At 40.3% G+C, this 23,223-nt stretch overlaps 1 protein-coding gene across 4 annotated transcripts in view; it reads left to right on the top strand.

Moving 5' to 3' along the window:
* Positions 1-23,223, top strand: part of POGZ (pogo transposable element derived with ZNF domain) — a 49,803-nt gene that overhangs the window by 16,248 nt on the left and 10,332 nt on the right. Inside the window, exons 2-10 of one of the 4 annotated variants that reach the window (XM_021688012.1) lie at positions 1,781-1,905; positions 2,858-3,016; positions 14,028-14,203; positions 15,361-15,469; positions 16,694-16,984; positions 17,092-17,283; positions 19,375-19,484; positions 20,560-20,897; positions 21,257-21,411. In XM_021688012.1, the coding sequence (XP_021543687.1) occupies positions 1,782-1,905; positions 2,858-3,016; positions 14,028-14,203; positions 15,361-15,469; positions 16,694-16,984; positions 17,092-17,283; positions 19,375-19,484; positions 20,560-20,897; positions 21,257-21,411 (1,654 nt within the window). In that variant the 5' untranslated portion in view covers position 1,781. Of the gene's footprint in view, positions 1-1,780; positions 1,906-2,857; positions 3,017-14,027; positions 14,204-15,360; positions 15,470-16,693; positions 16,985-17,064; positions 17,284-19,374; positions 19,485-20,559; positions 20,898-21,256; positions 21,412-23,223 lie in introns of those variants that run through there. The other 3 variants (XM_044914173.1, XM_044914172.1, XM_044914174.1) reach the window with 3 other exon arrangements.

Genomic DNA, 23,223 nt, shown 5'->3' with positions numbered 1-23,223 from the left:
TCAAATAAATAAAATCTTTAAAAAATAATAATAAAAAAAGTTGTTTAGAATGTTATCTTTTTCAGTGAAACTAGACTGGATAATACAAAAGTTTGTGTTGTGCAATCTTTGCTCAAGGAATGCCTATGATATGGATTTGGCTTCTTTTTTTTTAAATTTTTTTTTTTAGATTTTATTTATTTATTTGACAGAGAGAGAGAGCACAAGCAGGGGGCGCGGCAGACAGGCAGAGGGAGAGGGAGAAGCAGGCTCCCCGCTGAGTAAGGAGCCCGATGCGAGGCTCCATCCTAGGACCCTGAGATCATGACCTGAGCCAAAGGCAGCCACTTAACCGACTGAGCCACCCAGGTGCCCCTGATTTGGCTTCTTTTTAAATTCAGTTTCTGGCTAGCTTCGTCTTTTATATATATATAACTTAAACGTGTAACTTCTCCCCTTTGTGATTTTGGTCTGGGAAGACAAATAATTAGAATATTAGAGACCAGGTTAGTATCAAGGTAGGCACTGTACCCATTGAAACTGTGGGCACTTGGCTGCAGCTAACTTACCTGGGAGATTGCCTAGATATTTTAAATTTTCAAGGGAACAACGCCATCTGTTGGGCATCTTCAAAACAAATCCGTCAAGTTGGATCCAGCTTAGACTATTTAGTTTTAGGTTGGTTGTTTTGTTTTTGGCTTAGGGGTTTGGTAAAAAAAAAAAAAAAAAAATGCTGAACTACTAAGGGCACTGATAGAACATTTGCATTAAAGGCTTTGTTTGAACATTGAGCAGTAATGTTTCTACAATTCCAAGACAAAGAAATTGACCTTTAGTCAACTAATATTGGGGAGGCAGAATAGCAGGCAGTATCTCTGTCTGCATTGTAAAGGTGTAGGCTTTATGTTTATAAGAAGCATATAAGTTAGGCAAGTGTTTTCAAATTAAAGGCTGACTCCAAAATCATGGTGAAGTACAAGGAAACAATTTAGGGGGGGAAGAACTATCACCCACTTTCTGAATTCAGAGCAATCTAGAATTCACCCTGCAGTATCACCGTTTTGAAAGAACAGCTAACAAGCCTAAGTTTGTAAACTGGGACTAGACTGTGAGGTTCTTTTTTATTTAATTTTATTTATTTATTTACTTACTTTACTTTATTGTGAAGATTTTCTTTTTTTTTTTTTTTTTATTTGTCAGCACACGCACACACAAGCATGTTAGCACAAGCAGGGGGAGTGGCAGGCAGAGGAAGAAGCAGGTTCCCCACTGAGCAAGGAGCCCAATGTGGGACATTGTAGGACTTGATCCCAGGTTCCTGGTTCCTGGGATTATGACCTAAGCCAAAGGCAGATGCTTAACTGAGCCACCAAAATGTCCCTAAGCATTTTCTTTTTAAGTCATCTCTACACCCAACGGAGGGCTCAAACTCAAAACCCTGAGATCAAGAGTCACACGTTCCACTGACTGGGCCAGCCAGGAGCCCCCAAAATACACATTTTAATTGAAGACCCTGCACTTGCATGATTTGCTTCACCCTAATCACAGTCCTAGATATTACAAATTAAATTTTATACTCCTATTTATTGAATAATTTGCTGTGGGCTTTTTCATAATTTTTTTTCAAGAATAAAAGTTACAATTTTGGATCCTTCGAAATGTGGGAAGGGGACGTTAGGGGAAATAGTAGAGGGAGCACAAAGGGTTGGGTTACTGATAGATTAAAGAATCTGATTCCATATTTTGTATAACATTATTTCTTTCATTCTGAGGTATCTTACTTTGTCTTTTTTTCTTGTAGCATGGCGGACACCGACCTCTTTATGGAATGTGAGGAGGAGGAGCTGGAGCCATGGCAGAAAATCAGTGATGTCATTGAGGATTCTGTCGTTGAAGATTATAATTCAGTGGATAAAACTCCTACAGGTAACAAAACCTCTTGATTTTAGATTATTTAAATTGATTCAATCGGGTGGCATTTTTGTTAAGAAAGTGTGAGGCAGAGGAGGACTTTTAAGAATCCAGGGATGCCTCATTGTGGCACTGGTGCTTTTTTTCCCATGCTGTAGTGTGTAAAAATGCCTCAGTTTTTTCATACATAAAGCTAGAAACGTTGAGAGTTGAATTAACTATCAAATATTTAGCAATCCTCTTACCAATAACGAATGAACAAGAATGCAAAGTAGTGGTGTGTGTCAGTGTTTATTTATATACCCAGTCAAAAACAGGATCCCATAGTCATTTTTTCTTCTTTGTTTTACTTGACCTTTGTTTCCTATGTGAGCTGAGCAGAATTTGCTTTGTGTCTGCCTTCATGGAAAGTTTACAAACTTAGGCTTGTTAGCTGCTCTTTCAAAAAGGTGATGCTGCAGGGTCAAATTCTAGATTGCCCTGAATTCAGAAAGTGGGTGATAGTTCTTTTGCCCCCTAAATTGTATCCGTTGCTCTCTCTATTTTTATCTTCCCTGCCTTGAGACCTGAAGATGGCATTGGTTTAGGCTGAAACAGGACACAGTTCAGGATCTTGTGGAGGTCTTCCTATGTCTGCATGGTTATGAATACCAATAGTGGTGGTAATAAACCTTTGAGTCTTAGAGGTTTGCTTGTGCTATATAAGCAAAACCTTAAAATACTGGTTCAGTGAGCTTGTGATCTAAATTAATTTAACCAGGCAATGTGAGATGAAGAAGGCATTGTGTCTAATTGGTGGAGTGAGGGACAAGTAGGAAGAGAAATCAGATGCACAGTTGTATTTGCAAAGAAAGCAGGAAAGTTTTTGGTTATAGAGAGCCACAACAAGATGAAAAGGGATTAGAACAGTATCCTTTAGTGTCATCTGTCCCTGTCTCCAAGTGACTGTGCCTCCCCTTCCCCACAGTTTCTGTGAGCCAGCAGCCAGTCTCGGCTCCAGTGCCCATCGCTGCCCATGCTTCTGTTGCTGGGCACCTCTCTACATCCACCACCGTTAGTAGCAGCGGGGCACAGAACAGCGACAGTACAAAGAAGACTCTTGTCACACTAATTGCGAACAACAATGGTAAGTGGGATTATCGGGAAATTCTTCCTGGGCCAGAGGGTGAGAGAATTAAAGAGGTCTTAGGAATAGACGCACCCATTTAGTTTTAGGTACTGATGTGGCTCAACTAGTTGGAGTGAATTTAGTAATGATTCAGTGATGTGGAAGTAATTCAGGAGTGGTGCTGTTCCTTCTGAGTTAGTGCTGAATTGATGCTGGTGTTTCAAGTCCGAGGACACCTGATTCTTGCTGCTGATAATTTCTAGGAGAGAAAATGTAAACCCAAAAGTCCTAACAATTAAAGAGATCTGGGTTTTGTTTTGTTTGATTTTTTTTTTTTTTTTTTTTTAAGTAGAAGAGCCCTACTAGTTTGTTAAGAATTCTCCCAGGGCAGCTTTGTTTTGGATTTTTTCTGGCAGATCCATTTGGTTATTGGTTCCTGGGTGTGAAAAATAGGATAGGGTTGTTGTCTACTTGAAGGAAATGGTGAAAGAATAGTGTCTTTAGTGTATTATTGACCAGAGAAGCTATATAGTATTGGTTTCTATGTCATTTCTGATGACTATTTTTACACTCTAAAGATGAGTTATTGGCAAGTTATGTCCTAAGATTCATAAGTAGAATAAGCACTTTGTAGAATCATTGTGTTGCTGCAAAGGACTTTTAATTATTTTTCTTAAAATAAAATAGCTTTATTAATATAAGAATAATGTGTATTGTAGAAAAAGTAAACTGAAAAAAATAAAAGGAAGGGAAAAAATTTTTAACTGTAATCTCACTACCTGGAGATAACTATTTGTAACTTTTATTTTGTACATATACATACTTTCAATGCTATATGTAATGATTCACTTTTTATAAAAATGGATCATACAGACTCTACCCACTCTGCCTCCTTTTCCCCTTAATATGTAATGCATATGTTCTCATTTTAACAAATGTATGTCTGTAACATTGTTGATGAATAACTGTACAGTTGACCCTTGAACAACATGGGGCTCAGCGGTGCCAGCTGGCTGCACAGTTGAAAATCTGCGTATAACTCCAAAAACTTACCTATAGATAGCCTTCTGTTGATAACAGTTGATTAACACCTATTTTGGATGTAGTATGTGTACTATATTCTTACAATAAAGTAAGCTAGAGAAAAGAAAACGTTATTCAAAAAATCATGAAAAAGAGAAATAACACTGTACTGTACTATATTTATTGAAAAAAAAAAAATCCATGTACAAGTGGACCTGTGCAGTTCAAACCTGAGTTGTTCAAGGGTCAACTGTATTTCCTGTCATTTGGTTAGCTGTTATTAACAATAGTAGTAAAGGCCTGTACTGCTACTTTAAAGAGCTGTTGTGAACATCTCTGTATCTTTTCTCACATCCTTAGTTCTGAGAATGTATTTACTTATTTTTTTATTTTCTTAAAGATTTTATTTATTTATTGGACAGAGAGAGACACAGCGAGAGAGGGAATAAGCAGGGGGAGTGGGAGAGGGAGAAGCAGGCTCCCCGCTAAGCAGGGAGCCTGATGTCAGGCCCGATCCCAGGACCCTGGGATCACGACCTGAGCCTGAAGGCAGACGCTTAACGACTGAGCCACCCAGGTGCCCCTGAGAATGTATTTATAAATTTCAAATTGTTGGATCAAAGGTCATCACAGTTTTTAGGATTGGATATTTTTGCTGGATTGGCCATCTGAAAATGTTGTATCAGTTTATATTTCCATAGAAGTGCATATAGTGGTCTTATTTTTGTTTATAACCATTTACTCCTCTATTGTTAGATATTTATTATAGTCCCTATTTTTTTGTAATTACAAACAATGCTTGGTGAACATTCTCAGGCATTATATCTGTGCCCACTGTGTAAGCATATCTTCAGTAGAAAGTGAGATTGTTTGGGTCAGGCATTTAAAACTGGATAGTGTCAAATTGTCCTAATAGATTGCTCTGAATAAGTGTCCCCAGTAGCTCTTTCCCCATACTGTTGCCAACTTTAGGTACTATTGAACTTAAATCTCATTTCTGTAGGCATTTTTTCAGCTTTGTTACTGATTTTTATCACATGAAACATCCTTAGAATTTTTTTAAACTTATAAATAGGGACCCTTATGTATATAGAAAGATGAGGAACCACTATCCATAGGATTCTCTCATTTTACAGACATGGAAACCAAGTACCAGAGAGTCTAAATAATGTGTTTAAGGTCAAATAGTTGGTAAGTGACTAAACTGGATTTGAATTGTCTAGATTTCAAAGTTTGTATCCTTTCTACTGTGTTACACTGCTTTCCTGTATTTCTTTCTTTTTTTTTTTTTTATTTGAGAGAGAAAGCACGAGCAGGGGGGAAGGGCAAAGGGAGAAGGAGAGGGACAAGCAGATTCCCTCGTGAGCAGGGAGCCTGATGTGGGATTTGATCCAAGGACCCTGAGATCATGACCTGAGCTGAAGTCAGATGCTTAGCCAGCTGAGCCACCCAGGCGCCCCTGTGTATTTTTTTTTTTTTTAATAATCCGTCAAAATGCTATTAGCAACCATGTGGCTAAATTTTTCTTTGATCCTAGGGTGTTCCAAGGCTTCTGAGGAGCATGTCATGACACACTGACATGACCTAGTCTTCTTGACTCCTTGGATGGACCCTTGATTTCTGAGCCCACCTAGGGCTGTGTACAAAGTTTTAAAATTTATATATATATAATTTGATTTTATTTCAGGTACTTTTAGTACCTGTAATTTGAAATTCAAATTAAAATGTTAACCCATGCTAGTGGGGAAAAAAATTGGGTATAGACAGGTAACCAGAGTTAACATGTGTCATGTGTATTCTTCCAAAAATTTTCATGCATAGATAAGCATGCATTAATAGGTACAATTTGCCTAGCCACCTCCTTTTTGCATAATACAGACAACTCTATAACTTTTTTTTTTTTTGACAGAGCACAAGCAGGGGGAGCGGCAGGCAGAGGGAGAAGCAGGCTCCCCGCTGAGCGTGGAGCCCAATGTGGGACTTGATCCCAGGACGCTGGGATCATGACCTGAGCCAAAGGCAGACGCTTAACTAACTGAGCCACCCAGGCGTCCTCTATAACTTTTTTTATCTTATATTCTTTTTTTTTTTTTAGATTTTATTTATTATTTATTTGAGAGAGAGACAGACAGAGATAGTGAGAGAGAGCACGAGCAGGGAGGAGAGGGAGAAGCAGGCTCCCTGCCAAGCAGGGAGCCCAACGTGAGACTCGATCCCAGGACCCCGGGATCATGACCTGAGGCGAAGGCAGACACTTAACCAACTGAGCCACCTAGGCGCCCCTTTATCTTATATTCTTGAAATGTTAATCTAGGTTTAGGGATGGGACTTCAGAATAGAGGGAATTAAAAATGTTCCATCTTCGGGGTGCATGGGTGGCGCAGTCAGTTAAGTGTCCGACTCTTGGTTTCAGCTCAGGTTGTGATCTCGGGGTTGTGGGATTGAGCCCCATGTTGAGCTCCACACTCAGCTCAGAGTCTGCTGGAGACTCTCTGCCCCTCCCCCTGCCGTCATGCTTTCTCTGTCTCTCTTTCTCGCAGATAAATAAATCTTTAAAAAAAAAAGTTCCATCTTCCAGCCCAGTTTTCCTATAAGTCTTCAGCTTAGTTGTACTGGTGTATTGTCTACTTATTACATTAATAACATAGCAAGAAAGAATAACTTTTAAGCAATTCAGTATTGTTTCACTTAGTGTATTTTGTACTTGAGAAAGTGAAAAAGTTGTCTTTTCCTGCTCCCTCCTTTTAAACCAGTTTTAAAGCTTGTCTGGTTCCTGGTTACAAATAGCCACCTCCTCCAATAATTATATTGTAAAAAACTGGTTTTTGGGGGGTATTGGTTTGGCTTTTATAATTTACGTGTTTCTCTTGTTTCCCTTGCTGTCTCTACATAGAAAGCATTTCCTTGACTCTTGATTTTTAAGGAACATTTTTTTATATGTGAGAGGGAGGCCATGGGTTGAGACAGAGGAGGAGCACATTGCTAGTTTTTATAATGGTCTAGTCCTACACTGGACGGTGGATTCAAGAGTGTTTGTTTTATCATTACACTTTATAACTTTAAAGGTATGTAATATTTTATAAGAGTCAACTGTTAAAATATAATTAAGGTGAATATTATTTTGCAGGAATGAATGGGGGGCACCTGGGTGGCTCACTCGGTTAAGCTTCTGCCTTCGGCTCAGGTCATGATCTTGTGGTCCTGTGATCGGGCCCTGTGTTGACCTCCCTGCTCAGCGGGGAGTCTGCTTCTCCCTTTCCCTCTGCCTCTCCCCCTGGCTTGTGCTCTTTCTCTCTCTCTTTCTTGCTCTCACTCTCGCTCTGTCTCAAATAAGTAAAATCTTAAAAAAATTAAAAAATAAAAAGATTCCTGGGTGCCTGGGTGGCTCAGTTGGTTAAGCAACTGCCTTCGGCTCAGGTCATGATCCTGGAGTCCCGGGATCGAGTCCCACATCGGGCTCCCTGCTCAGTGGGAAGTCTGCTTCTCCCTCTGACTCTCCACCCTCTCGTGTGCTCTCTCTCTCAAATAAATAAAATAAAATCTTTAAAAAAAAAAAAAAGATTCTTTCTCTCTCCCTCTTCCCCTCTCCCTGGTCACACACACTCAAATTTTTTTTCCTCTCTGTCGCAAATAAATCTTAAAAAAAAAAAAAAAAAGAATGAATAGGGGAGGAGAAAGAAAAGGGTGGGGATATGGACACAATTTTGTTCTATTTTCCAAAATACCTGTTCCATGGATAATGATAATTGGGTTTTTTTTTGTTTTGTTTTGTTTTAAAGATTTTTATTTATTTATTTGACAGAGAGAGACACAGGACACAGTGAGAGAAGGAACACAAGCAGGGAGAGTGGGAGAGGGAGAAGCAGGCTCCCCACCGAGCAGGGAGCCCGACGCGGGGCTCGATCCCAGGACCCCGGGATCATGACCTGAGCCGAAGGCAGACGCTTAACGACTGAGCCACCCAGGCGCCCCAATGATAATTGGTTTAAAAAAAATGTAATCCGGGGCGCCTGGGTGGCTCAGTTGTTAAGCGTCTGCCTTCGGCTCAGGTCATGATCCCGGGGTCCTGGGATCGAGCGCCGCGTCGGGCTCCGTGCTCCGCAGGAGACCTGCTTCTCCCTCTCCTACACCCCCTGCTTGTGTTCCCTCTCTCACTGTGTCTCTCTGTGTCAAATGAATAAAATCTTAAAAAAAAAAAAAGTAATCCTTTCCTATTTGATAGGGATAGAATAGTTTTGCAACAAATGATACTGGGACAAATGGATACTTTTTCCACACAGAAGAGGATGAATTGGCACTTCTACCTACCATTTATAAACATTAACTAAATGGTCAAGGACCTACTAAATGTAAGAGCTAAGACTGGAAAATGTTTAGAAGAAACATAGGTGTAAGTCTTCATGACCTTGATTTAGGTAGTGGTTTCTTTTTCATTTATTTGTATTTTTTAATTTATTTGAGTGGGGGAGGGGCAGAGAGAGGGAGCATCTCAAGCAGACTCTGAGCTCCTAGGTAGTTACGGTTTCTTAGGATAGCAAAAGCATATGTAACCATAGAAAAAAATAGATAAATTGGAGTTTATAAAGATCAAAACCTTTTATGCTTCAAAGGGCATAATCAAGAAATTCACCATAACCCATAGAATGGGAGAAAAATTTTGCAAATAATATATCTGATAATGGACATGATATCTAGAATATATAAAGAAGTACTACAATTCAATAATCAAAAGGTAATCTGGGGCACCTGGGTGGCTCAGTGGGTTAAGCGGCTGACTCTTGATTTTGGCTCAGGTTATGATCTCAGTCCTGGGATCAAGCCATACATCAGGCTCCATGTTCAGGAGGGAGTCTGCTTCAGGAGACCCCCTCTCTCTCTCTCAAATAAATAAATACTTTTTTTAAAAAGATTTTATTTATTTATTTGACAGCACGAGCACAAGCAGGGGGAGGGGCAGAGGGAGAGGAAGAAGCAGACTCCCCGCTGAGCAGGGAGCCCGACACCGGGCTTGATCCCAGGACTCTGAGATCATGACCTGAGCCGAAGGCAGACGCTTAACCAACTGAGCCACCCAGGAACCCCTAAATAAATAAATAAATCTTTTAAAAAAATAGTAATGGGCCCGCTTCTCCCTCTCCCACTGCCCCTGCTTGTGTTCCCTCTCTCGCTGTGTCTCTCTCTAATAAGTAAATAAAATCTTTTAAAAAAATTTTAAAAAACAAAAGGACAATCCAGTTTCTTAAATGGGCAAAAGATCTGAGTAGACATTTCTCCGAAGAGAATATATAAATGGCCAGTAAGCACATGAAAAGATGTTCAACATTATTAGTCATTAAAGGAAAAACAACATAACCACAATGAGATACCGCTTCACACCCCCTAGGATCCTGTAGTCAAAAAGATGGACAAATAACAAGTGTTGATGAGAATGTGGAGAAATGGGGACTCTCATATATGCTGGTGAGAATGTAAAAATGGTGTGTCCACTTTGGAAAATAGTTCGGCAGTTTCTCAAAAAGTTAAACATAGTTATATGATTCAGCAGTTCTCCTAGCTATATACCCAAAACACGCAAACAGTTCCACAAAACGTCCTGCCCAGATGTTCATAGCAGCATTATTTATTATAGCCCCCAAATAGAAATAACTTAAGCTGTTGAATGGATAAACAAAAGGTGATCTATCTGCATAAAGTAATATTATTAGGCCATTAAAAGGAATGAAAGTCTATAATATGAATAACCTTGAAAACGTAGTGCTAAATGAAAGAAGTCAGATGCAAAAGGCAACATATTGTATGACTCCATTTATTTATTTATTTATTTATTTATTTGACAGAGACATAGCAAGAGAGGGAACACAAACGGGGAGTGGGAGAGGGAGAAGCGGGTTTCCCGCCGAGCAGGGAACCCGATGTGGGGCTCAATCCCAGGACCCTGGGACCATGACCTGAGCCAAAGGCAGACGCTTAACGACTGAGCCACCCAGGCGCCCCATGTATGACTCCCATTTATATGAAATGTCCAAAATAGGCAATTCTCTAGTGACAGAAAATAGATTTGTGGTTACCAGGGCTGGGGGAGAAAAGAACAAGGAATAACTGCTAATGGGTGTAAGATTTCTTCTTGGGATGATGAACATGTTCTGGAATTAAATAGAAGTGATAGTTCCACAAACCTTGTGAATATACTAAAAAGCTCTGAATTGTATACTTTATATGAGTAATGTCTATGATATGTGGATGATATCTCAGTAAAGCTCTCCCTTTTTTTTTTTTTTTTTTTTAAGATTTTATTTATTTGGCAGGGGGAGAGAGAGAGAACAAGCAGGGGGAGTGGCCAGCAGAGGGAGAGGAAGAAGCAGTCTTCTGCCGAGCAGGGAGCCTGATTTGGGGCTCGATCCCAGGACCCTGGGATCATGACCTGAGCTGAAGGCAGATGCTTAATGACTGAGCCACCCAGGCGCCCCAGCTCTTTTTTTTTTTTTTTAAAGAAGGTGTCAGGAGTAAAATTTTGGAACGTTTTTACAATTCTTTTTGTTGTTCTTCAGAATCTATCACTCAGCATTTAGAAATTACTTATATAGTTCTGACTGATCATACATTTGCTTTGGAAAAAAATATTATGTAGTAAAATAAACCACTGCTTAATTCTGAGCTGTGAATGATCTGAATTTATTTTTTATTTATTTTTTAAAGATTTTATTTATTTATTTGACAGAGAGAGAGAGAGCACAAGCAGGCAGAGAGGCAGGCAGAGGGAGAGGGAGAAGCAGACTCTCCACTGAGCAGGGAGCCCGACGCGGGGCTCGATCCCAGGACCCTGGGATCATGACCTGAGCCGAAGGCAGCCGCCTAACCGATTGAGCCACCCAGGCCCCCCTAAATGATCTGAATTTAATGTTATAGGTTTCTTACTCTATAAATAGTTAATGTTTTTCAACTCGTGTTTAGCTCATTTTGACTCCATTTAGTCCTCCTATCTCTGGGTTTTAAGGCTATGTTAGTAAACATAAAAGAATAAAGGAAGGGGCACCTGGGTGGCTCAGTCGGTTAAGCGACTGCCTTCGGCTCAGGGCATGATCCTGGAGTCCCGGGATCGAGTCCCACATCGGGCTCCCTGCTCGGCGAGGAGCCTGCTTCTTCCTCTGACCCTCCCCCCTCTCATGTACTCTCTCTCATTCTCGCTCTCTCAAAAAATAAATAAATCTTAAAAAAAAAAAAAAAAGAATAAAGGAATACATCAGGACCTTCAGATTTGTAAAACAGAACATACTGTGAGAGAAGCTGCTGAATCTCTTCCCCTTATTTAATCAGTTTATGGCTGTGGTACCTAGTTTGAGAGCACACTTTGAGGCAGGGTATTAGTTGGTTAATTCTTTTTTTTTTTTTTTTTAAGATTTTATTTATTTATTTGACAGAGAGAGACACAGCAAGAGAGGGAACACCAGCAGGGGGCAGTGGGAGAGGGAGAAGCAAGACTCGCTGCTGAGCAGGCCCGATGCGGGCTTGATCCCAGGACCCTGGGATCATGACCTGAGCCAAAGGCAGACACTTAACAACTGAGCCACCCAGGCGCCCCAGTTGGTTAATTGTTTTATAGGCTTTTTAAGCCTAAGGATTCTTTTTGTGTTTTTTTTTAAAGATTTTATTTATCCATTTCAGAGAGAGAGCACGAGAGGGGGGAGGGTCAGAGGGAGAAGCAGACTCCCCGCTGAGCAGGGAGCCCGATGTGGGACTCGATCCCAGGGTCCTGGAATCGAGCCCCACGTTGGGCTACCTGCTTGGCGGGGTGTCTGCTTCCTCCTCTCCCTCTGCTGCTCCCCCTGCTTGTGCTACTTCTGCTCTCTCTCTCAAGTAAATGGATGAAATTTAAAAAAAAAAATGTAGAAATCATTTAAAATAATTCATTAGAATTATTAGAATTCATTGGAGTGGACGCCTGGGTGGCTCAGTTGGTTAAGCGACTGCCTTCGGCTCAGGTCATGATCCTGGAGTCCCGGGATCGAGTCCCGCATCGGGCTCCCTGCTCGGCGGGGAGTCTGCTTCTCCCTCTGACCCTCCTCCCTCTCATGCTCTCTGTCTCTCATTCTCTCTGTCTCAAATAAATAAATAAAATCTTTAAAAAAAAAAAAAAAAAAAAAGAATTCATTGGAGTTACTAGATTTGTAGAATGTGGATGGGAAGTACAAAAAAAACCAAAATTGGCCATAGTTAGTAATTGTTGTAGCTGAGCGATGGGTACATGGGGTTTCATTATGGTATGCTATTTTTATATGTATTTGAACTTCTCCATAATAAAACATTTTTTTTTTAAAGATTTTATTTATTTGCGAGAGAGAGAATGAGAGACAGAGCATGAGAGGAAGGAGGGTCAGAGGGAGAAGCAGACTCCCTGCCGAGCAGGGAGCCCGATGCGGGACTCGATCCCGGGACTCCAGGATCACGACCTGAGCCGAAGGCAGTCGCTTAACCAACTGAGCCACCCAGGCGCCCCCATAATAAAACATTTAAATTAAAATAGTAAATTGCCAGTATAATTAGCAGAGATAGAACTTGTAATTTTTTATCTGTGTCAACCTCATAATCACTAGTCAGCTGGCCTAGTAACTAACTATGAGGTCTAGTCCACTGATAGGCACTCATTTTCTGGAAAAAATTGGGACAAACCATTGTTGGCCCATTAATAGCCACCTATGTACCCACTCCAGTGGTCTAGCTTTGTAGCTAACTGCAGTGACTCTGTCAAAGTAGGACATACAGCTCATAAGAACCCATCTCACTCTGGTTAGTTGAGGTGAAAGGTTGAGGCAATATCTTACTTGAATCTCTGATTTAGGTATATTGATGCTCAAATTTTCTGTCTGGTTTTGGAGTATTCGCTCTAAATAGGAAACTTAGGGAGCGCCTGGGTGGCTCAGTCATTAAGCGTCTGCCTTCAGCTCAGGTCATGATCCCAGGGTCCTGGGATCGAGCCCCACATTGGGCTCCCTGCTCCCTCTTCCACTCCCCCTGCTTGTGTTCCCTCTCTCGCTGTCTCTCTCTCTCTGTCAAAATAAAATCTTAAAAATAAATAAATATGAAACAGTATTAATGACTTTTTTGCCAAATGTAAATAGACTTTAAAACATTTATAAAATTACTTTTCTCACAAATGAGAAGAACCTAAAGTGGTTCAATAATTATGGTATAATTATTGTTCAATAATTATAAAATAATATAAAATATATTTATATATATACTTATATATTATAATAAATATAATAAAAGGTTCCATAATAGTCCATTTATTAATATTTATTTATGAATGAACCATTATCTTCTGAAGTCATACCATTTTTACTGGATGTTGGTTAGTTTTTGACCAAGTCTTTATAGTTCTCATGTCAAAAAGAGCAAGAAAAGTTAGCCTGTCCATCTCTGTGTTCCCATACCTGTAAAAGACAGTGGTTGTTAGAGAATCTGTTGGATTTCTGAGCTTTGACTCACTAGGAAGAGGTGCCATTCTTAAGATTCTGTGTGCTTGCTGAATTAATGTTTGTTGATGAATATGCCGCTTTTAAAAAGATTAAAAGTGAATTAGCTAACAACAAATTATATTCAGACAAAATAAGTTTTACCTAGTGAAAATATGGAAAAAGAAATTATATGTTACTTTGTTTGCTAATTTGGTGTGGAGAGATTATGTTAAATTATATATTAATACTGTCAGAGTTAAAATGATAGCCATGTAGAAGTTTTACTACATTAAGACATCCCTGGTTAAGATGTATATGGGGGAGATGTTAGTGAACCTTCCCTATCTACAGTTTTTCTGTTAGTGGCAGATTTGGGTAAAGCTTAAATTTTTGGTGAGTTTGGTGACATTAAACCTAAGGTGAGTGTGACAATCCTGGATATTTTGATATCTGGGATACCATTTCTTATCTGAGACTGTAATGTTTCTTATAAAATGTGGGTTTGTTTTTTCTTACATTTTTTTTTTTTCTGTCTTCCTTTTACTCTTCAGCTGGCAATTCTTTGGTCCAACAAGGTGGACAGCCACTCATCCTAACCCAGAATCCAACCCCAGGTCTGGGCACAATGGTTACTCAACCAGTGTTGAGGCCTGTCCAGGTCATGCAGAATGCCAATCATGTGACTAGTTCTCCTGTGGCCTCACAACCAATATTCATCACTACACAGGTGAGTAGGACTCTGAATTCTGGGGCTGGATAGGGAAGGAGAGAAAGACTGTGAACCTTTGGAGGCTCTAACTTAGAACTCTAAGTCCTGTCTTTTGACCTGGCTTTCTCATTTGCGGTTTTTAAATTAATTAATTAATTAATTTTTAAAAAGATTTTATTTATTTATTTGACAGAGAGAGACACAGCGAGAGAGGGAACACAAGCAGGGGGAGTGGGAGAGGGAGAAGCAGGCTCCCCACAGAGCAGGGAGCCCGATGCGGGACTCGATCCCAGGACCCTGGGATCATGACCTGAGCTGAAGGCAGTCGCTTAACCAACTGAGCCACCCAGGCGCCCTGGTTTTTTAATTTAATACTGATTTTTATAGAAAGCCAAACATAACACATCTGGGTAATTTCCTCTTCCTATCCTTTAGAGGGCTATTAAGTATTTTGATTAAGATCTGGGCAGAAATTAGTGGGAAAGCTTAGATTAGGAAACCTTCACACTTGGCCCTTAACACTTCCTGCCCTTTGCTTGGGCTGTTTTTTCTTAAAATGGGGTGAGTTAGTTGACTCTTGAAATCTGTGTATGAAATTGGTAAAGTGCAGGGAGAACTTTGGAAGAGGAGGAAGATAGATGACTTATTTGACATATAATGTGACTCGAAGTTGAAAGCCTAATGCTGAATGTGGAACATAAAGGCAAGTGTTTCTCTGCCTGTGGCTTCCTGAGTTATAAATTCTTCTCTTAAAAATTTGCCAGAGGTTTATGGCCTTTGAAGTGGACTTTGGGAACAATTTCTTAACAGTTGTGTTGTATTGAATCACTCCAGTGAATACTCTTAGTGTCTTTTTTTTTCCTTCTTCTATGCCTTTATCTGTTTAGGGGCCAGTTTGTGAATGAGGTATTTTTTAAGCTGAGGTTCTTTTAAGACAGGAAAGTAGGTTTTCATTTTTGCTCATATGTACTAAAGCTTCTTCAGTTTTGATATTTTGTCACTCAAAAGTTTGCCAAAATTCCTAGATTTCTCCATCTCAGTCATTTAAAAGCTCTACCTCTAGAAAAAGAACCACTAGGTAAGAGTGTGGGAATTTTTTAGGATGTAGTCTTATTGTAATCTCTGCTTAGTGTTAGCTGATCTCCATGTTAAAGATCATTTTGCTTTTAATGCAGGGATTTCCTGTAAGAAATGTCCGGCCTGTACAAAATGCAATGAATCAGGTTGGGATTGTGCTGAACGTACAGCAAGGCCAAACGGTTAGACCAATAACACTAGTCCCAGGTAAGGAAAAATGTCTACCCATTCTAAATAAACTGGCATCCAGAAGATTTGTTTTTCTTGTCTCAAAATATTCTTGGTCATTTAAAAAATGTGTTTAAGGAAAATCTAAAAATATAAAGATCATATTGATTTAAGCCCAATTTTTAAAAAACTGTTTCTAACCTTTGGCCAGGGTGGTGGTTTTTATTTATTTTTCTTTTCAACTTTTTACCACCCTTCAAACAGGGTTTAGTCATTTTTCTGTTTCTGGTGTTTTAGTGTTCGTTATCCTGAAGGAATATTATTGCAAACTCCCAAATTCCATATTTCTTACAGGTCTGCTCACTTACATGGTGGGATTATAAACTTTATTTTGCTTTAATTTTATAGCATAGATCTTGGATATAAATTAAACAAATGACCTACCCTTTGATGATAAATTTGCCAATGACTAGTTAATATTTTTTTTAAGAAACTAAATTGAAAATAATTTTTTAAAATCTCGTAATTTTCCCCACAGTTCTTTACTTAGTGTCTGTAAGTTTACTACAATTCAGGCCAAAAAATAGCCTAATTTAGTTGATGTATGGGTGCCTCCATGAGCTTGTCTTCCTAAGTTTTTGTTGTTGTTCTCAGAGCCCACACAGTGCTTTTGGCCTTTCTCATGAAGGTCTCATGAATTTAACTTACCTAGTTCTGGTATTTCTTATGTATTTGTCAGTGGAATTGTTTACAGCTGAGCCAGGAGATTCACCTCTGGGATCCTAGTAGAATGGCATAGTCCGTCTTCTGTTTGAGTTCATATGAAAGAATGGAAGACTCCTTTAGTATCCTGAGAAAGAAAGATTGCTTTCTTAGGACTACAGCTGCCCTCTGGCCTATACAGACGCACACTGCCTCCTACTCTGTACTCATCCTCGCTCTTCCCAGTACTGAGGTCAAGCTACTCCTGATTATGTTCTTGGGATTAAAAAGGCAGTGTGGTAAGGTGTTTTGGGAGGAGTTGATAGGAATCTTCTTTCTTCAGTTTAATAGGGCTGATTCCTTAGGATCTTTTATCACCTTGGATATGTATTGTCTTAGACATTAGAGTCTGTGCTACTCTTGTTAGCCTCTGATGGCCACCAAACACTTTGGGGAAATAATCTTTTCTTATTCCAGTATTTTCAGTAAAGACAGGTGGAATGTATTAGAGGTGAGCTCATTGACCAAGCTCTGGTACTTTTCTTTGTCTCTCTTTTGAAGCCCCAGGTACCCAGTTTGTTAAGCCGACAGTTGGAGTCCCACAAGTGTTCTCTCAGATGACCCCAGTGAGGCCAGGCTCCACAATGCCTGTGCGGCCCACCACCAACACCTTCACCACTGTCATCCCAGCTACTCTGACCATTCGAAGCACCGTCCCGCAGTCCCAGTCCCAGCAGACCAAGTCCACACCCAGCACCTCCACCACTCCCACTGCCACACAGCCGACCTCACTGGGGCAGCTAGCTGCTCAGCCTCCAGGCCAATCCAGCCAGACCCCCAATCCCAAGCTAGGTGAGCCCTGGGAAGTGGAGATGGCAGTGCTGGGCGGGGCAGTGGGTGGAGAACAGATGATTATCACTTGGCCAACATAGCTCCCTCCTTCCCCTCTCCACCTGCAGTGAGCATTGCCAGCTTTGTCACTGTGAAGCGACCTGGGGTTACAGGTGAAAATAGCAATGAAGTAGCCAAACTGGTGAATACCCTTAACACCATCCCTTCACTGGGCCAGAGTCCTGGGCCAGTGGTGGTATCCAACAACAGTTCTGCCCATGGCTCCCAGAGAACCAGCGGACCTGAGTCTTCTATGAAAGGTACAGTAACCTGAAAGAGTATCCAGTCATTCAGAAACATTAATAAAGTATTTGTTATATTAGAACTCTATGCTTTGAAGTAGAGACATAGAATATAGTTGCCACAGTCTGTTGTTACATGAAACTTTAGTGTAGGAAAGGGGATAGCCACTGTGAAAAGCGTAACTAAATCAGCTATAAGGAGATAATTCTCTGTTTCTTGTGCTGTAGAGATGAGTGAAATGGACCAGTTGGGTGGGTTAATAATAATTAAAAAAAAAGCTTCACAGGGAGGTGGATTTCTGCACAAGGTTTTAAAGTTGGGATTTGGTAGAGAGGTTTTCAGGTGTAGACAGGATATGAGCATAAGGGTTTTCGATGGAGCAGAGGTCGGCAACCCTTTTCTCTAAAGGACCAGATAGTATTTTAGGCTTTATGCACTAAATATGGTCTCTGCCACAGCTACTCAGCTCTGCCATTGTGGTGCAAAAGCAGCCACAGACAGTATACAAACAAATGAGCATGACCTTGCTCCACTAAAACTGTTTGTGGACTCTGAATTATATGTAATTTTCATGTGTCAGAATATCTTCTTTTGCTTTCATTTCAACCATTTAAAAAGTGTAAAAACATTTAACAAATGGTATTGGAAACATCAGACATCCATATCCAATGAAGTTGGACCCAAACACCATATATAAAAATTAACTATGTGAACCAAAGACCTAAACATAAAAGCTAAAAGTGTAAGAGAAGATAACATAGGGGGAAAGCTTCATGACATTGATTTGGCAATGATTTCTTACATATGACACCAAAAGCATGGACAACAAAAGAAAAATATAATAGTAGATATAAGAATAATAGATTATATCAAATTTTAAACTTTTAGGATATCAAAGGGGACACTGTGAACAGAGTGAAAAAGCAACCCAGTGAATGGGAAAAAATATTTGCAAATCATATATCTGATAAAGGGTTAACATCTAGAATATATAAAGCACAACTCAACAACAAAAAAAACAACCCAGTTAAACACTGGGCAAAGGAGTTGAATAGACCTTTCTCCAAACAAGATATACAAATGGCTGTTAAGCACATGAAAAAATGCTCACCATCACTAATGATTAGAGAAATGCAAATCAGAACCATGTTGAGATACCACTTCACACCCATCAGGATGGCTCTTCTCCAAAAAACAAAATAACAAGTATTGGTGAGGATGTGTAGGTATTGGACTGTGCATTGCTGGTGGAAGTGTAAATTGGTATGATGGTCTTTCAAAAAGTGAAATATAAAATTACCATCTGACTCAGCGATTCTGCTTCTGGGGTATGACCCAAAAGAATCGAAAGCAGGTACTCAAGCAGATATTTGTACACCCATGTTCATAGCAGCATTATTCACCATAGCCAAAAGGTGGATGCAGTCCAAATGAGCATCAACCGATGAATAAATAAACAAAATACGATATATACATATAGTAGCGTATTGTTCAAGGAAGGAGATTCTGACACATGCTGCAACATTCATGAACTCTGAGGGACATTCTGCTAAGTACTGAACTAAGTCACAAGAGGATAAATACTGTGTGATTACACTTAATATGAGGTACCTAGAGGAGTCAAATTCACAGAGACGGAAAGTAGATTGGGGGTTGCCAGGGACGAAGAGGAGGGAGGAATGGGGAATTGTTAAATGGGTACAGAGTTTCAGATTTACAAGATGAAAAAAGTTCTGGAGATTGCCTGTACAACAGTGCAAATGTACTTAACTGTACACTTCAAAATGGTTAAGAGGTAAACTTCATGTATATGTTACCTGAGTTAAAGAAAAAGTTGTATTAACGACAGAAAAGTAAAATCCGTTCCTAGCTCATTGGCCAAACAGAAGTTAGCATCTGGCTGGATTTTGTCTAGGAGCTGTGATATGCTGACCCCTGGCCTAGAGTTAAAAGAATGGTAAAGAGAATGGTCCTCATAGTGATCACTCATGCTTGTGTATCAACCTTAATACGCCCTTTAGGGAGTGTTTAACCTTTTCTTTAAAGGGCCAGTAATCTGTTTCCAGTATCATCTCATTAATCGTATCAATGCTTCTCACTTCTTCCAGTGACCTCTTCTTCTATCCCAGTGTTCGACCTCCAGGATGGTGGACGGAAAATATGTCCACGGTGTAATGCTCAATTCCGTGTTACTGAAGCTTTGAGAGGTCACATGTGTGTAAGTGATACCAGTTGTGATGGGGATCCAGCTTCAGTGGCTACCACTGCATACCTCCTCTAGGATTAGGAGCTTGTGAAGCAGGGACTCTGAAATGACTTAGAAGTTTCTTAAAGGGTTATGCTCCCTTTTGGCCTGTTTTAGAAGAGTTTCAAACTTTGGAATATAGAAGGATACGTTTAAAGACTCTCAAGTAGATTGGAACGTATGCGACCTTAATTCCTTGGCTGTGGTTGATTTTGAAACTACACAGGAGCACAGGAGGACAGGTTTGTTAGATAATCAACTCAAACTAAGTTGGCCTTGGTTTATTTTCTTTTTCCTTTTTTTTTTTTAAGATTTATTTATTTATTTGAGAGAGAGAGCCAGAGAGCACAAGTGGGGGGAGTGGCAGAGGGAGAAGGAGAAGTAGGCTCCTCACTGAGCAGGGAGCCCTACATGGGTCTCGATCCCAGGACCCTAGGATTGTGACCTGAGGGAACGGCAGACACTTAACCAACTCAGCCACCCAGGCACCCCTATTTTTTTAAGATTTTATTTATTTGAGGGAGCAAGAGAGAGCATGAGCAGGAAGAGGGACAAGCAGACTCCCTGCTGAGTGGGGAGCCCAACGCAGGGCTCGATCCTAGGACCCTGAGATCATGACCTGAGCTGAAGTCATATGCTTAATCGACTGAGCCACCTAGATACCCCTCAGTTTATTTTCTATTTATTGTGTCCTTGGATGAACCAGGAGTCCTTAACCAGTTCCCATTTCTAGCCTTTTCATTTTTTGGTATTAGTCCGGACACAAAGGTTGGAATTTCTTCCTGCCATGGAGTTCAGAGGCAAGTATGCTAGTAAGTGGTTGAAGGATCTAAGGCAGGAAGGAGGAATACAAGGTACCGGGTTTGGAGAGGCATATGGCTATAAATAAATATCCATTAGAAAGAGCCGTAATTCTAGAAACACTATAGAAAATTGAAGGGTGAAACCAGGATGAGAATACCTAGAACCATTCCCAAGAGATGTTCATGAGGTTGGGGAGTTGGCACATCCCAGCCTCCTGGATAACCACAATGATCTTCCTTTATAGTACTGTTGCCCAGAAATGGTGGAATACCAGAAGAAAGGAAAATCTCTGGATTCAGAACCCAGTGTCCCATCAGCTGCAAAGCCCCCATCCCCTGAGAAAACAGCTCCTGTTGCTTCCACACCCTCTTCTACACCTATTCCTGCTTTGTCACCACCTACCAAAGTACCAGAGCCAAATGAGAATGTGGGTGATGCTGTCCAGACCAAACTCATCATGCTAGTAGATGACTTCTACTATGGACGGGATGGTGGCAAAGTGGCCCAACTCACAAACTTCCCTAAGGTTGCCACATCTTTCCGATGCCCACATTGTACCAAAAGGCTAAAAAACAACATTCGGTAAGTGTTAAAGATCCTCAGAGGTTACCCTGGACAAGAGAAGACTGAAATTTTCTTACATGTTTTAGTCTTTTCTCTTTGGGCAGTAGTCCTGTTTTCTAGTCTGGCTAAGGATTATCATTAAATCAATAAGTGGTACTATAGAAGGAGAAGGTATTGTGGTAATAATAAGAGATAACTTTGGGTGGAGTAAGGGAAACCAGTACATCTTTCCACAGAACTCTTAGTTTCAAGAACCGTTTTCTGGGCTCAGAAAGGGACTGTCCCAAACAAGGGAGGGGAAGGGCACATAATGTGTGTTCTGGGATTCCAAGGGTTCTGATTTTTTTGTTTTCTGTACTTCTTGTGCTGTGCTACAGATTCATGAACCATATGAAACACCACGTAGAACTCGATCAGCAGAACGGTGAGGTAGATGGTCATACTATCTGCCAGCACTGTTACCGCCAGTTTTCCACGCCCTTCCAGCTCCAGTGCCACTTGGAAAATGTTCATAGTCCTTACGAATCGACTAGTAAGTTTGGAAACTCACTCTAGGGGTATACTTTGCTCTTCATTCATTGAATGGCACTGGGAGGAGCCCATCATTTCTATATGAGTATCGTGTAGAGGAAGCTCTTTGCACATTTCTGATCAATTCCTTACTTCACTTACCCTTTATTCTTACAACTTAGACTTCTCTTCAAGCCTGAATTGAATTCAGTGCTAGAATTGTTAGGGGCTTTGATTCAGGACCACTGTAATGTGTTGTAATGTATATAATATAATGTAATGGATACCTTACCAAGATCATCTATATTTGGACCTCCACTTTAGTTAGTACCCTGATAGGCTTTACATAAGACAAAAGATAACATTATAAAGTACCATTAAGACAGTGCTTTCAATGAAATGTAAGATGAGGTGTGTGTCGCCTCTACTGTACATCTAACAGATGAGGAAATACAGAATGAACACAGGCTCACAAAAATTAAGTCATTTACTTCAGAGCATACATCTCTAATAAGGTGCCATTGTGAGGATTTGAGCCCAGTCTTCCTAGAATATCTCCTATGTCCTTCAGGGGATTTCTGCTTTTGTTGTAGAGACAGAAATTACATAAATAAAGGAAATGAGAACAAGACAGTATATTTATTATAAACCTGTGCATTGTATAATACCAATGATAGGTGAAATAGTTTAGTGAAAAGATCGTTGAGGACAGTTTTGCAGAAAGTCATACTTAAACTTTTAGGGTCTTTAAATACAAGAAGAATTCAGACAGATGAGAGTAATGATTTATTTATTTGACAGAGAACACAGCAAGAGAGGGAACACAAGCAGGGGGAGGGGGAGAGGAAGAAGCAGGCTTCCCGCCAAGCAGGGAGCCCGATGTGGGGCTCGATCCTGGGGCCTTGGGATCATGACCTGAGTTAAAGGCAGATGCTTAACAACTGAGCCACCCAGGCGCCTCTGTTGTTTGTTTTTAAGTAAGCTCTATAGCAACGTGGGGCTTGAACTCACAATTCTGAGTTCAAGAGTCGCATGCTTTACTGACTGAGCCAGCCAGGTGCCTCTGAAATTAATTTTAATAGTATATTTTATTTAAATCAGTATATCCAAAATATCATTTTAGCATGTAATCAGGGTTTAAAAATTAATGAGACGGTAGAACTTTGGACTAATAATCTGGGAATAGAATGGATACTGGAATCAACCACTGTGTAGTTAGTGGCAGAGTAGCCAACTTGGTCTTGGTTAGGGCCCCAAAGTCTTCCCTGTCAGTGACAGAAAATCTGAGTAACTCATCTACACCTCCTAGTGAATACACCTCATTTTTATACAGTGGGTGGGTTTTTGTTAATTCCATTTATGTAAGGACTGTACATAGGAAAGAGAAGTTTTTCCTTCTGGGGAAAAAAGATTCCCAGACAGTCAGAACCTCATCAGTCCTTTTCTCTTCGCTTTTCACTCTTGTTATGTCTGACTTAATTTTTGAGTATCCTGTGACTTAAAATTTATATTGATCAAAAACCTGAGAAATTGTTGACCTAAAGAAGTAAATACCTTTTCTATAGTCCTCTTTCCCACACGCCATGGCAGATCCTGCATAAAAGTAGCTTATTTTTTAATGTTAATTTTGGGACCCATTGCTTTCTTTTTAATTTTGAAAAAAAAAGTTTCCTTTTATTTTCTGAAGGTTTTTTTTTAAGAATTTATTTATTTGACAGAGAGACACAGAGACACAGCGAGAGAGGGAACACAAGCAGAGGGAGTGGGAGAGGGAGAAGCAGGCTACCTGCTGAGCAGGGAGCCTGATGCGGGGCTCAATCCCAGGAACCCAGGA

Source organism: Neomonachus schauinslandi, chromosome 4, assembly GCF_002201575.2.
Source record: "Neomonachus schauinslandi chromosome 4, ASM220157v2, whole genome shotgun sequence".
NCBI classification, from domain to species: Eukaryota; Metazoa; Chordata; class Mammalia; order Carnivora; family Phocidae; genus Neomonachus; species Neomonachus schauinslandi.
Note: the sequence above shows the minus strand (reverse complement) of the source record. Positions and strands in the feature narration are given on the sequence as shown.